At 39.9% G+C, this 14,744-nt stretch overlaps 2 protein-coding genes across 3 annotated transcripts; one reads left to right on the top strand and one right to left on the bottom strand.

Annotated features, from left to right (window-relative positions):
* Nucleotides 1–807: 807 nt before the first annotated feature.
* LOC122771374 (ATP-dependent RNA helicase DDX39A-like) lies at nucleotides 808–7,076 on the top strand. Of its 2 annotated transcripts, XM_044028915.1 has the most exons (10): nucleotides 808–911; nucleotides 1,968–2,177; nucleotides 2,291–2,418; nucleotides 2,628–2,904; nucleotides 2,994–3,112; nucleotides 3,481–3,612; nucleotides 4,136–4,245; nucleotides 4,721–4,865; nucleotides 5,273–5,420; nucleotides 5,736–7,076. In XM_044028915.1, the coding sequence occupies exons 2-10, from the start codon at nucleotides 1,970–1,972 to the stop codon at nucleotides 5,750–5,752; spliced, it is 1,284 nt and encodes a 427-aa protein (XP_043884850.1). In that variant the 5' UTR covers nucleotides 808–911; nucleotides 1,968–1,969; the 3' UTR covers nucleotides 5,753–7,076. The 2 variants fall into 2 exon arrangements, with proteins under 2 accessions (XP_043884850.1, XP_043884849.1); XM_044028914.1 differs by lacking the exon at nucleotides 808–911 and having other exon boundaries at nucleotides 1,012–2,177.
* LOC122771375 (CCN family member 1-like) lies at nucleotides 6,866–14,246 on the bottom strand. The gene is made up of 6 exons (XM_044028916.1): nucleotides 14,040–14,246; nucleotides 12,025–12,238; nucleotides 11,005–11,252; nucleotides 9,722–9,866; nucleotides 9,395–9,576; nucleotides 6,866–7,480 (listed from the first exon to the last, which is right to left on the bottom strand). Exons 1-6 carry the CDS (start codon nucleotides 14,088–14,090, stop codon nucleotides 7,175–7,177), a joined length of 1,146 nt encoding a protein of 381 aa, XP_043884851.1. The 5' UTR covers nucleotides 14,091–14,246; the 3' UTR covers nucleotides 6,866–7,174.
* Between the last annotated feature and the right edge of the window lie 498 nt (nucleotides 14,247–14,744).

Below are 14,744 nucleotides of genomic sequence, written 5' to 3'. Positions count from 1 at the left end.
TATATCTACGTCTTTCTTTTTGCCCAACTCCACAGGTCATTTAGTCTCAATACTCTTACTCACTACTGGGCCCTGGCACTGCTTCTGAGCCACACACACAAAACAAGGTTAAAAATTGTTACAATAACTTTCTCAAATGTATGAAAGCCCAATTTCATTGCTTATAAAGCATACAATTGATTTGTTTCGTGAAATTTGGTGCAACTACAGGCTTGCTCCATCCACGTTTCACTTTAGGGGACGCTATAGAGCTCTGCTGCGACACATGGGTGCAAGCACTATTTTCGCCACACCTGACCTCCATGCCAAGTTTCTATAGTTTTTATGTACCCCCCTCAGAAATGACTGGAAAGCCACAGAACAACAACAACAGTAATAATAATAATAATGATCTGAAGGAAAAAAATATTGCACAAATGTGTGCTGGTGTTTGTGCTTAGGCACTAAATATAATTGTTAGCTTATTGCCATGAACAGTCAGCAATATGTTTATACTTATACTAATACTAATACGTTTAATACTAAATGTATATGATATTTAAAATGAAATGTATATATTTAAGAGCATAGTGTTTTTGTTACAGTTCCAAGCAGTCTATGTTTAATATTTTTTTATTTCAATTTGCATCCTACATGTTTCTTTTATTGTGAACCGTGTTTCATTCCATATCATCATCACCAACACTTTGAACTTCTCTGAAAATTCAACATTAATGTTGTTATTGCCTCATCGTGATGGAATATTGTGATATGATGTTAAACTGAGCTAATTTCACACAGTTGAGAGGTTTCCGAGTGTCCCTGAACACACCATACATGGGTGCGTGCTCACTTATTTATTGTGCCGTTAGTTTCGCTCCTCGCCTTCACGTCGCACGCGGATCAGCGGGACTTATAAACATCACAGGAAGGTAACGTGTATGTGTGTCCGTATTTTTCATGCCAAGCTCGTCAACAATAATAATGATAATAATAATAATACTATTGAAGAATTGCCTTTTTTTAAAGGCTTTGTCGCAGGTGCTCAAGTTGCGACTTCGTCATTTACTGCGGCAGTTAACCCGCTAGTCTCCACAACACTAGCTTCGTTTTGAAAGCTGTGTGTCAGTTGGCCAATTATATGTTGGCGTTTGGTAAACAACTACATTCGTTTTTCTGACTACCGTCCACGTGGGTACCCCATACGTAGCTGAAGTCAGCTGAAGAAAGCCGTGTGTCCCATTCATTTGCTAGCGGCTAACTAGCAAGCCGGTGTGAATGAATGAATGAAGGAAAGAGAAGAGTACGCTGTCTCTACTGAGTCTCACAACTACTTATGTTGTATTCAAACGACTCGCATACATCCCGCTGTTTAATTAAGATGAGTCATTATGCTTAGTAATTCATTCATTTTTATTACAAGCCTGATATGATAAGAAAGCTACGGCCTGCTAACATTCGCAGATGACCTATTTCGTTCACTAAATACTGGATTCTAACGCGTCATTTCGTAGAATAGCTTCTTAACAGGTATTATATGAACAAAGTACACACATAAGTGTATCTATAGTGTATATATGAGGATAAAGCGGTAGATAATGGATGGATGGACTTTATTGACTCCAACTGGGGATTATTTTGGGTTACAGCTGGAGCTGCGCAATATTGGACTTACTGCCAAATCCGATATGTCGATACATTGGATCATGGATAGTTTTTATCTACTGTTTCATATATGCATTTTAACTTGCACAAAAATTCAAAATCCTTCTACACTTATAAAAATTAAAACAATACAATACCATTTTATTGTTTACTGTTACCGTTTTCCAGACAAACTCCTTTGATTCATTTGAATAATCAAAGGAATTGAAGACTGTACATTTCCATTAATCCTACAAAGACAAAAACTGCCTAAATGACTATAAGAACAATATGATTTTTGAAGAACGTTATGAGACCCAACCAGATTTTCCTGTTGTCAGTAGAGATGGCTGAGAATGATGTTGACAATGAGCTTCTGGACTACGAGGAGGATGATGAGCCCCAGGGAGCACCAGAGAGTGGGACCCCAGCAAATAAGAAGGATGTGAAAGGGTCCTATGTATCTATCCACAGCTCTGGCTTCAGAGATTTTCTCCTCAAACCAGAGCTGCTTCGAGCCATTGTCGACTGTGGTTTTGAGCATCCCTCTGAAGGTAACTTATGGCTTTTAGTTATTATAAATGCAACGTAAATTATAACCCTGACAGTGACCTGTTGTCTTTTGTATTTTTCGCTCACTATCAATTAACATTTGTTTTATTTACAGTTCAACATGAGTGTATTCCTCAAGCCATTTTGGGAATGGACATCCTGTGTCAAGCCAAGTCTGGTATGGGGAAGACGGCAGTGTTTGTTCTGGCCACACTGCAGCAGATAGAACCTGTGGATGGTCAGGTGTGTTGATTCTTTCACATTCTACAAAATGATCTCCCAAATACAGGTTTTACCTGAGTAAATAATATTAATTAGGGTTCCACATTTAAAAAAATACCATCTAATCCCTTGTAAAAAAACTGTAAAGTTTTGGTTTTTACAGAACAAGACACCTCATTATAAAGACAACACTGTCAATTCAACTCATGTCCTCCTTCCCTGTATGTCAGGTGTCTGTCCTTGTGATGTGCCATACACGAGAGTTGGCCTTCCAGATCAGCAAGGAGTACGAACGCTTCTCAAAGTACATGCCCACTGTCAAGGTGTCCGTGTTCTTCGGTGGCCTGGCTATTAAAAATGATGAGGATGTCCTGAAGAAGAACTGTCCTCACATCGTCGTGGGAACACCAGGGCGTACCCTAGCCCTCATCCGCAACAAGACCCTCAGTGTGAAGAACATAAAACACTTTGTGCTTGATGAGTGTGATAAGATGCTGGAGCAGCTGGGTGAGTGAAAGTATTCGGTCAGTAAGGATTTATTCAAAAATAGCTTGTAGTAAAAATGAAGAGGCGTATCTCATTGTTTGTTGCCGCAGATATGAGGCGCGACGTCCAGGAAATTTTCAGGCTGACACCTCACGAGAAGCAAGTTATGATGTTCAGTGCAACTCTCAGCAAGGAGATTCGCCCCGTCTGCCGCAAATTCATGCAGGATGTGAGTTCCAATCAAGTGTCTTTGATGTCCTACTTCATGATAGGAATGTTCATTTTGAATTGTTTACGAGAGCAGTAATTCAATCACGCAGTTGATCAAAGACAGACACACCTCCTGGCTGTGCTGTAGTTGAGAAGGACCGGTTCATTGAACCACATGGCACATAAAAGAAATGTATTCTATATAGCTAGGAAATACACAAACAATTGGCAACTTTAAATTGAGGACATCTCTGAACAAGTATTTGCCACCACTTCATTATCGTGCCAAGTGTGCTACAAGCTATCCTCTTTCTTTTGTTGTGTGCATGTGCAGAATTGAGAGCAAGACACCAACAATGCTTCTTTATTCTTCCTCTCCCCATATAGCCAATGGAAGTTTTTGTAGATGATGAGACCAAGCTGACACTTCACGGCTTACAGCAGTATTATTGCAAGCTGAGAGACAGCGAGAAGAACCGAAAGCTGTTTGACCTACTTGATGTGCTCGAGTTCAACCAGGTACAGTTTGCAATCATATCACACACAATGACTCGGAATTAATCATCGTGACATGGCATCTCTTTCGTTGACTGCAGGTAGCACACACAATGACATGAATGCATAGAAACAAGCGTACTTCCCTTCTGTCCTCACGAACCTTCTCAGTCTTCACTTTACAGTGTAGTGCAGCTGACAGTATACAGCTGTGTTGCATTACACATACACATCATTTTTGTTAAAATTAAATTATTTGAATTTTTTTTTTTGGTGGAAAATAATTTTGCCTGTTGGGAGTGGCTAAGAGTATAAAAAGAGGCTGCCTTTAAGTTTGTATGATTTTGGTCGCAGAGAAGGTAAGATCTGCATAGTTTATCATTGCAAATATGTAAAAAAATGGGTATTTTTTGTGCTGTGCTCACAAACTCATGTCAAGTTCAACCCTTTTCCTTTAGTAAAATAAATATGTTAACCCCAGGTTTTCTCTTTTATTACAAACCAGTCCCAGTTAAAACTACAACCCTCCTGTCTTGTTTCTTGTTAGGTGGTGATCTTTGTAAAGTCTGTGCATCGCTGTGTGGCTCTGTCACAGCTGCTGGTGGAGCAGAATTTCCCTGCTATTGCCATCCACAGGGGAATGTCACAGGAGGCAAGGTAGATGATCATTTTCTTTACAGTTTGAAATTGACTAGATCTCTGCTAATTTCAGTATCATATCAACATAATAGAATGTAGCAAACAGCACTTGTCTCTACACAAGCTTATTTTTAGATCAGAGTCAACACTGTCTTGAGTCGCACAGTTATAGTGACATCAGCATTGTTTAAGGTAGCCAACATGGTATTTCATTTGCTTTCATATTATATTGTCTCCAAGTACGTTTACACCTAATAGTATACAAAGTTCACACCAGTAATGAGTTCACTTGCAAGCAGTCCAAGACCACCTCTTTCAAGAGGACCAGTTGGGTTGTTTGGTCTGCGTGAGATGCCTTGGACTACTTTCGAGCCGATCCAAACGAATGTTACAAAGGGGGTAAAGGCACCAGGGCTTGACTGAGCTGCGCTAGATGAAGCTGGTGTGAAGGCACCCTTACTTATTCTCTTTCCTGTTCATTCCTCCCCCCAAGGTTATCCCGGTATCAGCAGTTTAAAGACTTCCAGCGAAGGATCTTGGTTGCAACTAACCTGTTTGGCCGAGGCATGGACATCGAGCGAGTCAACATCGTCTTTAACTATGACATGCCAGAGGACTCTGACACTTACCTACACAGGGTCAGTCTAACTGTTATCTTCATCATAGATGTGTACATTGTTATTTCCAAACTCGATGAACTAAAATCACGTACAGCACGGCTCTAGTGAGACAAAATCCCCGTGACTTAAAAGCAACATCAATATACTCCACAGAGAGGAGTATATTGACTACTACAGTATAGTAGTAGTCATTATATAGTGTAGTAGTTTCAATAGGTAGTAATAATTGAACAAAGTCTGCCTTGCCATTCACTTTGTATGCCTCCTTATGTTCACCATATAACCACTGGAGGAGTCACAATCTCGATTGTAAATTGAATATTGATCAAACCGACATCACAATCTTGAACTTTGAAAGCAAATGTGGAATCGAGGATTTAATTTCCTTCCTCTCATGAGCTCAAATGGTTTTCTCTCTACCTCAGGTGGCTCGTGCTGGCAGGTTTGGGACCAAAGGTCTGGCCATCACCTTTGTGTCAGATGAGACTGATGCTAAGACACTGAATGAGGTCCAAGACCGTTTTGAGGTCAATGTTGCAGAGCTCCCGGAGGAGATTGATATTTCTTCTTACAGTAAGTTTCTGTCACTTACAGTTGTCTTACACTTGGCCAGATGATAACTACTTTTTGTACCGTTTCCTTGTATTTTTAAATCTGCATTCATCACTCTACATATTGTGGATGCATTAAGGCTTCTTGCGTTTGTCACTGGGTTAATTTTAAATGAACTAGTGTGGGTATAATGTGCCTGCAGGGGAGGGTCGGCCTAATGTTGTAACTGGAGCACATTACTGTTTATAAATGTTTGGCAGCCTTTGAAAGAATGAACAAAACATTTTCCCCTCTGCCCCATGTAATAATCCCACAACTTTTCCCTTTTCTCTGCAGTTGAACAGTCGAGATGAGTCTGACCGATGAAGAATGGAGACAAAAAAAAATTAAGCTCAATATTTTATTTCAACGTTCCCCTCCCTCCATATTTGTTTGCGAGGATAAATCATTTATTTTTCACGTTTTTGCAGGCGCTTGTTTTAGTGTTTTTTGTGTGTTAAAAATCATGGATATTGTTTTGTTAAGAAAAATAAATTTTTATACCTCATGTGATGCTATTAATTTTGCACATTTAAGTATGTCAGATGTTGCATTAAACTGACACAAATGGTATCGTAAATGGCATACTTTGTTCTTTTGACTGGAGGTAATTCTTTTTCACCACCAGAGGGTGCTCTCAGTTTCTAAATGGAATCATAGCTTATGATTTTGAACTTGGCTGTGTGGTTGGATAATTTCAAACTAGTAAAAGTTGATGTTGCTCAAGGGAAATTTACATGACTGTATTATTTAATACAGCAAGAAGACTAACTTAGCTAACTTTGTAAGGATACTTTATATTAAAAGTGTTCTAACATAAGGAAGATGTAAAGGCTTAAAGGTGGGGAATCGAGTGGACGTTCAGTATATGCAGCCTATAGGAATGGAAAATGGTTAAAATAAAACCTCATGAAATGTGAGTTCAGCTGCGACTTATCATATGGGTTGGGTGGACTGAGAAAAACTTGAAACAGCTACACTGTGTCTTCATGTGACCGTTGTATAAACTTGGATCACAATAATACAGAAGGCAGCATTATCCCCCAAAACGTTCGGGTAACACTTCTAATCTGCATTAAAAGCACATAGAACCCAGATGTTTTTGAGAAGTGTTGATACTGGTCCAGTCACAGCTGCTCTTATTTAATTGTTCATTACAGGGAAAGTTGTACTTGAAACATGAACTGTTGCAGTGTATGTTAATATTTGTAACATGCTGATTCTGAATTAAAAAAAAGTTATGTAAAAAGCGGCCTTTGTCCACATTTTGCGTCATACTGTCTACATGCTTGTCCTTGAGAAGTTGCTACTATCATCTCAGCGTGTGAACGTATTAGTCCTTGTACACTGCTCTCCAAGTCAAATTTTCGTGCTAAACAGTGTGATTTTGCTCTGTTAATGTTTCTCTTCTCAGAATAATCTTTTGAGTGTTTCCAAAAAAAAAAAAAAAAAAAATACTCCAACACCTGAACCAGCTCTCGGTCCAATGAGAAGGGTCCAGGTGTGCTTCAGGGCTCTAGTTTAGGTCCCACGTCTGTTCCACTCTGGTCACACTTTTTATATTAAAGGTTGCCACTTCCACACAGTCTTTGTATTCAGGCAGGTGCCTGTGGTCTTCACTCACTTGGAGCCAGATTTCTTTAAAAAGAAAAAGACTCCTCGTCTTGAAGCGTCTTCCTTCATCAAGAAAGTTGACCTGATCACATTCTAATCAAATTACATAAGCGGCCTCAGGACTAGTCTATGTACTTGTGTGTGTCTCCATACATCCAGTGCTGTGGAGGGAGGGCCACTTCATTGAGGTGGCCACAGTTGTTACTGCATTTACATGACAGGATAAACATGGCAGACTTTTGAAAGCGCTCTCCGTCTGGGCAAACAAAGGTCACAGGTACAGTGCGCGTGTGGCGTGGCGAGCAGCATCGTCCATTTGTGCACACACTGCAGTAGTTGGGCCGGTAGAGGCGGACACTCGCACATTCACCGTAGGAAAGCCGGATGGGCTCAGGCGCTTTCTGGGTGAGGGAACACTTCTTTCCTCTCTGTGGATGGACAATAAAGTCAAAGAGATGAGTTTCATGGCGTCAATTATGGTGACTGTTGTTACCAATTGGCTTCAGTGGAGAGATTGACCAACATGACTTATGCAAGGTTAGAATAGTTATGGATGTTTCATTCGTTTTTATTTAGTTTTGACTTTTTGTTTTTAAAATGAGTTTGTTTTAATTTTTATTTAGTTTTAATTTTTTGGAAATTCTTAATTTTAAATTTGATTTAGTTTTTTGTAATATGGAGGATTTAAAAAATGTATTAGGACAAATAAACAACCATCCCTGAATCAAGTATAAAAGTCTACAAGAAATTAGACTGAAGTGCAAAATGTGCATCATAGTGCTGAATTTGGATGTTTTCGTTAACTACGTAAACAACCTTGAACTTATGTGATGATTTTCTTGATAAGCTGACTTTCATCTGCATGGTCCTTTAACACAGCAGATTTAAGAGGTACTGCAGTTTCGCATTAAAACTTGTGCCAAAATGCTTGCTTTAGAGGGCAATTATATTCTGATTTAAATTATTAATTTTAAGATTACATTTTAATTAACATTTTAGCCTCTCTGTTAAAAACGCTGACACTCGCTTTGGCACAAGTAAGGCAGGGATAAGACCTCTGTGTGCCTGTTTTCAACATGGAGGATTAATATAGACACATCACTTCCCTGGACTCCGAGTACACAGATGGGGCCAAGCTATGGACAGTTGCTTGGCAGGAATGCCGGGGGTGGTGGACTATATTTAAAAAGGCGCCTGCCTGCCACCTCTACACAGCTGAGTAAATCAGCACTGCCCAGTTCCCCCTGAATGTGGGTGCTTCCAGAAAGCACTACAAAGATAATCTCCATGCTCAAAATTGGGATAAAGATGGCAGTAGCATTGAGAACAACTGTACGAGAGGCTAGAACAAAAAATGTTTTATAAAGAAAAGAGAAACAGAGCTGCTGTTTGATGATGAATGCAAAAAAGATCTCAAACGAGGTGCTCAAATTAATTTTATACTCTAAAGTCATGGTTCTCAAACTGTGGTACATGTACCACCAGTTGTACGCAAGCGGGCGAGTCTGGTGGGGGTGTGTACCCAGGGGTGGAGGCGACGCCGTTGAGACGCTGAGCTTTGGTGGGGGGTTTAGGACGAGTGGATCGGGGGGAAGCACACCCCCGGTTGCGGACATAGCCCAGACTAGAGCCGGGTGGGAGAAAGCTTAATCACTTGTGCACTTAAAAACTACTTGAAAATTCAAGGTATTAGTCTATGTTTTGTTTTGTTTAAAGGTCTTTGAGAAGGCATGCTGATTTTTTTTTTTTTAACTATACATATTGACTGTTGATGTTACAGAGAACGACTTGGACTTTATTGACAGATAAGTCGATCTGAGAAAATGCCATAAAATGTGATCAAATTTTGACCAGACTGCATAGAAAATGTGACAAATAACTTGCTCCATCTTAATCTAATCTTACTATACTAGTGTGTGAAGTATATGAGAAAGAGGATGATGAGAGCAAATTATCTGCTGAGTGCCTGTGAAACCTTTTTACACCACTGTATTTTAACGTTGGCGATACTGGTGTTACTTTGAGAGCTCAATATTTTCTCACATGTTACTTGGTGTAAAACTACTGCTGTAAAGCACAGATATGATGTTTTTAGCCTCTGGTCTAGAGAAGCAAATAAGGAAGTAGGGCAAAAGTAAGCAGGTAGTTCCCTGCATTGTCAGTAAAGCGGCAATAAAAGGTGAAAAACTTCTTTGTTGATACGCATTATCACAAGCATCCAGGTTTTACTGTCTGATAGAAGTTGTCATGATAAAAAGTTGTCTTGGCAGTAATAATGTATGCGTGTGCATATGTGACTGATGCTCACTGTCTCCCTTTGTTCATGTTTATTTCTACTTCACCTTGGCTTTAACGGCCAGGCCTTGGCACGGCCTGACGGTGCAGATCCTCGTCTCTCTCTCCAGCTTACACCGAGGGTTCCTGTTGGTGACTCGAGATGAAATGCCCGTCCCGCAGCTGCGGGAGCACGGGGACCAGTTTGTGGTCTGCACCTGGCACTTCATTTCCTTCACATGATTCCACACTGAGGAAGGTGAGGCAGTAGAAGAAGAAAAAAATATATACATAGCAGTTAGAGAATGAGAATCTGAAGAGGATGAAACATTTCTTGCGATTACTGTATTACATTCTCGAAAAACGTCCTAGTCCTGAGTCTCTATTTCTCTCACCGCGCACATGTTTGTAGCCGTGTTCACTCTCCCAACCTCTAAGCTTAACATCTGCAAGCTCGTTGGTCAGAAGCAACTTGTTCTCAGGTTGGCGTGCAGCTGGGTAGAGCTCAGCTCCGGGCAGGTGGTGCTGTAGTGGAGGAACCTGTGATAAGAGATAAGACGAGATGTCGGTGATTCATCTGTGCTGCAGATGAATGTCCGTGACTACCTTTGGTGTTTTCGCCACAGTGTTAATGGCCATGGCGGCCTGATTAGCAGAGATTTTTCATTTGTAGTAAGAGCGACCTCTCTTCCCTGTACCTGCATCATCATTATCATCATCATAAACAGTATCTAGTCTATGTAAACAGTTGTAATCCCTCACCATTGTCAAAATAATTGTGACTGGTTGCAACTGAGAAGCACTATGGCATGTTTGTACAAAAAACATATTATGAGAATGTGAATCACAAAACAAATAATGCATATGTTAAAAAGTTGAATTTCCAGGTGCTGGTGAAATCATGAATATTTAAGCTTCACAACAGGAGTTTGTTTTGTAGCGTAATATGTAAAAATGAATATGCTCACTCTATGGTGACGATACAATATATAGTGATATACTGGGATATTATGAGCAAGGTGATTTTATTTATCCTTTATTATTGCGATACAATATCTCTTCTTCCAGGGAGTCCTGGTCAAGATAGCAGCACAAATAGTACAAATGGTTACAGAGACAAAACGATTTCAGATATAAAACTCGCAACAGGATATAAAAGCTAAAAGGAAGTAATAAAAAAAAGAGAGACATAATAAAGTAAAGTGCAGAAGTATACAGGCCATACCAATAAGATCCTTAATCCAAACCCCTCAAAAGGAAACCTGTTTCTTTCATGACGGTCCATAAAACACCTTTGAAGGCGTTTAAAAGGTATATTGAAATCACCTCTAATATAGTTTAACACTTAAAATTAAAATAACAATGTTACATGCAAAAAACAGTATACAGCTTTCTTTGTTTAGTAAGACGAGTAGAAGAAGAGGAGAGAGTCGATACAGCAGAAACTCTGTTAAGAATACTTCCATTGTGATGCAAAGATTCAAAGAACTGATATCACACCATGAAATATCACAACTATTGTAGTGTGTATTAACATCTTCTTACACCCGTCGTCATTTGAGAGGAAAAATAAGATAACTGGCACATAAGTTGACATTAGTAATAGATGTCCTGTTACCAAAAAAAAGAAGCCCAGATTAGTGTATCAAAAACATTTGTCATTACATCAGAAACGCACCTGATGCTTAGGTGGGAGGTGCCAGGTGCCCTGATGACAGTCCACACTGAAGCAGCACTGGCCAGGTATCCTGACCAGCCGTGGATAAGGGCAGGACGGTGAAGCCGGCGGCAGAGTGTTGTGGCAGAGCGGAGCACAGCCAACAGCGCCGTCAATGCAGGTACACTGGTGTTTACAGCCAGCACTGAAGCTCTCACCATTCTGGTAGATGCCTCCATTGTACTCGCATGATCGTCCCTCAGATTTAGCTGGAAAACAGCACACAACGTGTGGTAGATGTACACACAGCAGAGATCAACAAGGATATTCTGAGAACAGGCCACAGATTAGTATTTTAGAGACAGGACAACCTTGACATGTTGCATCAGGCGTGTTAAGAACACCACTTTAGTCCTAAACTTCCAAATGACAGAAACAAACAGAGGAGCAAAGACATTGAAAGGTCAATGGAAAAGGAGACAGTAAGTGTCAGACTCCTTGTCTCCTAAGCATGGAAGAACCAGCTATTCATAGTTTGTGGGGCATCACTGTCATAGTGCAGAAGCATATTTTTATCTCTGAAATCCCCTCTGAAGTCCTTACTGTCATAAAACATGGACTGTGTGCAGGGTGCGATGGTTCTCGATCACTGACTTGTGACATCTTTGACTTTATGGAGTTTTTGTTTCCTTGACGTCTTGTATACAGGTTTTATGTTTTATATAGAATATCACGTTCCTCATTTTCATTTTAATGATTTCACAATATATATTTCCCCTGCATGTTAACGCAATGCATGGAAAAACTCAATGCAATGGAACATAAAAAAAAAGCAATGTGGAAAGGGTAGCATTTCTTTTTTAGGGTTACTGACAATGAAGTATAGACATGAGCATAATTAACAAATATAAGGAGAATGGAGAATTTGGCATTATGAATACAACATGTACCCAATAAATCAAAAGACTAACAATCTGTTGAATTTGCTTGCTAGAATTTTCTAAATAAAGAATTATATTGTTGGCTTCTTATTGAACTCACCTCGACAGATGCCCCAGGTCATGGTTACATCATTGCCATAATTACACTCCAGCCCTTTGTGATGGTCACACGGCCTCATGGAGCTGCAGTCCTGGTTCAGCTGTGCAGCACACACCTTGCAGCAGCCGCATCCGTCTGACACGGCGCTCACACCCGGAGGGCAGGCGAGGGGCCCTGCAGGGCACTCACACACTGCTGGGCAGCCAGCGGTCACCTGGAGGGATGAGAGGAGGAGAGGACGAGGGGCAGACATGTCATGTGATATTTCCTACAGCTGCGACGACAAGAAATGTTGAAACTGTAGACAAGTAGCAGTGAACGCAATAGTGTTTTCTCAAATCTCCAATCCAACCCAACTGTATTTACAAAGCACTTTAACCCTTAGTGCTCACATGTACCCATGGTAAATTGCCGTGGGAATAATACACAACTCCATGGACATCCTGGGGGTGTGCATCCCATCTTCTTATGCGTTTAAGTTATGATTCATTTTATATTGCAATAATTGTGCAGAAGTCACAAAATAGAATTTGTTTTCAAAGTGAACTTTGAACTATGACATATTTGCAAATTTCACAAATTCAATCTGATTTCAAACATTTTGAGTACTATTTGCTAAGGTGTGATTATAAAGTTGCCTAGGTTGTGTTGAAAAAAAAAAAGGATATAACACACTATATGGCACATTCTTATAGCCTCTGTATATACTGTACGTTTTAAAATAGTAATGGGGAAAAAAAGCAGCCAAACTGCTCTGTGTTAAAAAGGGTTAAAAACAACACAGACATGAGGACAAATACAAAACCGAAAACAATAAAAGACAGTAAAACAATAAAAGTCAACATCTCAGACTGAGTTAAAGCCAAAGAGAAAAAAAGTGTTTTAAGAGAGGACTTAACAGGAAGAGAGTCAGCCTGCAAAGGCAATGTACAAAGGCACCTCATTCCACAGTTTCGGGGAGCGACTGAAAATGCATGGTCACCTCTACACTTGGTCTTTGTCTGAGGGACGACTAACAGTGGGGCAAAGCCCATAGAAAATACTTAAAAACAAGCAGAGTTTTGAACCAACTGTAGTCAAGCAAGTGACGTCTGGCTAAGCCCAACAGAGTACATCTAAGCAAGTTGTGATAAAAGCATGAGATTAAAATCTCAAAATTATGCAGAGAAAGAAATGGTTTAGAAACGTGAAAAAAGCCTTGGACTTGACCGCTGAGTTCATCTGTGTATCAAGTGTAAGATGTCACTGTCCAATCTCACACCCAGGTTCAGAACCCAGATCAACATCCAACGACACCACTCAGATGTTGAAAAAAACTCACACACAGAATGTCTGTGAGGTTACCATGGAGCTCCAGCCATAAGCAGAGGTGTTGAGTGCAACACTTTCAGTTTTTCATCTAACAGCCAATGATTTTTGATGCTGTATTATATGTTCAGGTCTCCAGTAAGTCAAGTTCACAAATTGCTGAGTGTTTACATAGACAGAGCTTTGCCCACACTCTAGTGCTGCGTCATGATTTCAGTCATCAAACTGCACCAGAGCCAACTTGTTCCAGTCTATAGGAATCAACATGTAATTTGGTCCAAATACATAGACATGAGTAGACATGCTCATTACCAGCAAAGACAACCAACAGCAGGACTCCTACAGACAGGTGAAGAACAGAGACATAACCCCACCTGAACTCCACTCATCGGAATATTTTATTTCAATGAATTCATAGTCAGACAAAATCTGCAGCAGTGACCTATAATGTGAGGCAAATGTCTGCAAAAGCAGCAGGGTGTGATGTTGTTCAATTTAATAAAAGATACAATAAAAACGCAGCAGCCATGATAAACATCATTCACATTGAAACCAACCTTCATTATCTGTATTGAATGTTTTTTATTTTATGTATTTATTGTACTGTATTATGATCCATGTGATGTGTTTTAAAACTGCCTCATGAAACCAAAGACACAATAAAGGATTATGATTATTATTATTATTATTGTTATGATTAGTCTTACCTGTGTGATGACGGCTATTGTCAGTACAGTCAAGCAGATCACAGATGCCATTATTCATAATCCAGTGAAAGTGATTTCAGAACAATCAAAAAATAAATACAAAATAATAATTTGAAGCAACACTCCACTGAATGCCTGTTTGTTTAAAGTAGTTTCACGTTGAGTTACTTTCTCCAGTCTAGTTGGACCTTGGTCCTGGGATTTCTACGAGAAAAAAACTGCCCAAACTATAACTTATACCAGAAGTGAAGGGAGGAGCCAAGAATCCATGGCCGCCACCCCCCCACACCTCCCAGAGAAACCTGTCCTGTCATTGGGTCATGGCTGGGAGCGCTGACTAATCTTCACAGCACAGTTTTATGAGGGTGGGGTGAAGAGGAACGGAGTTAAAGTGTATTGGAGTGCCAGAGGTAACGGTTGGAAGATAAAACAAGTGCACCCTAATTTAGATTATTTCAAACTTGTTCTTAAAGTTGCAGTGTGTAACTTTTGGTTGTTATTATTTTGCCTCTTGTTTTCATGAACAGAACACTCTTTGTGTGCTGTTTCCTTCATGTGTACAGCACAAATGTAACCAAGTGACACAAGATCTTGATCAGCCTGGTGTGACGTCATTTGACAATATTTTGAATGCGATAGACGTTTGTTAATTGTTGAAAAATCACTCAGTAGTAATGAACCATGATGTTTGGGAGGTGGAAAGTG

This window comes from Solea senegalensis, linkage group LG6 (assembly GCF_019176455.1).
Source record: "Solea senegalensis isolate Sse05_10M linkage group LG6, IFAPA_SoseM_1, whole genome shotgun sequence".
NCBI classification, from domain to species: Eukaryota; Metazoa; Chordata; class Actinopteri; order Pleuronectiformes; family Soleidae; genus Solea; species Solea senegalensis.
The sequence above is the reverse complement of the archived record's forward strand: the minus strand, read 5'-3'. Positions and strand labels throughout refer to the sequence as shown.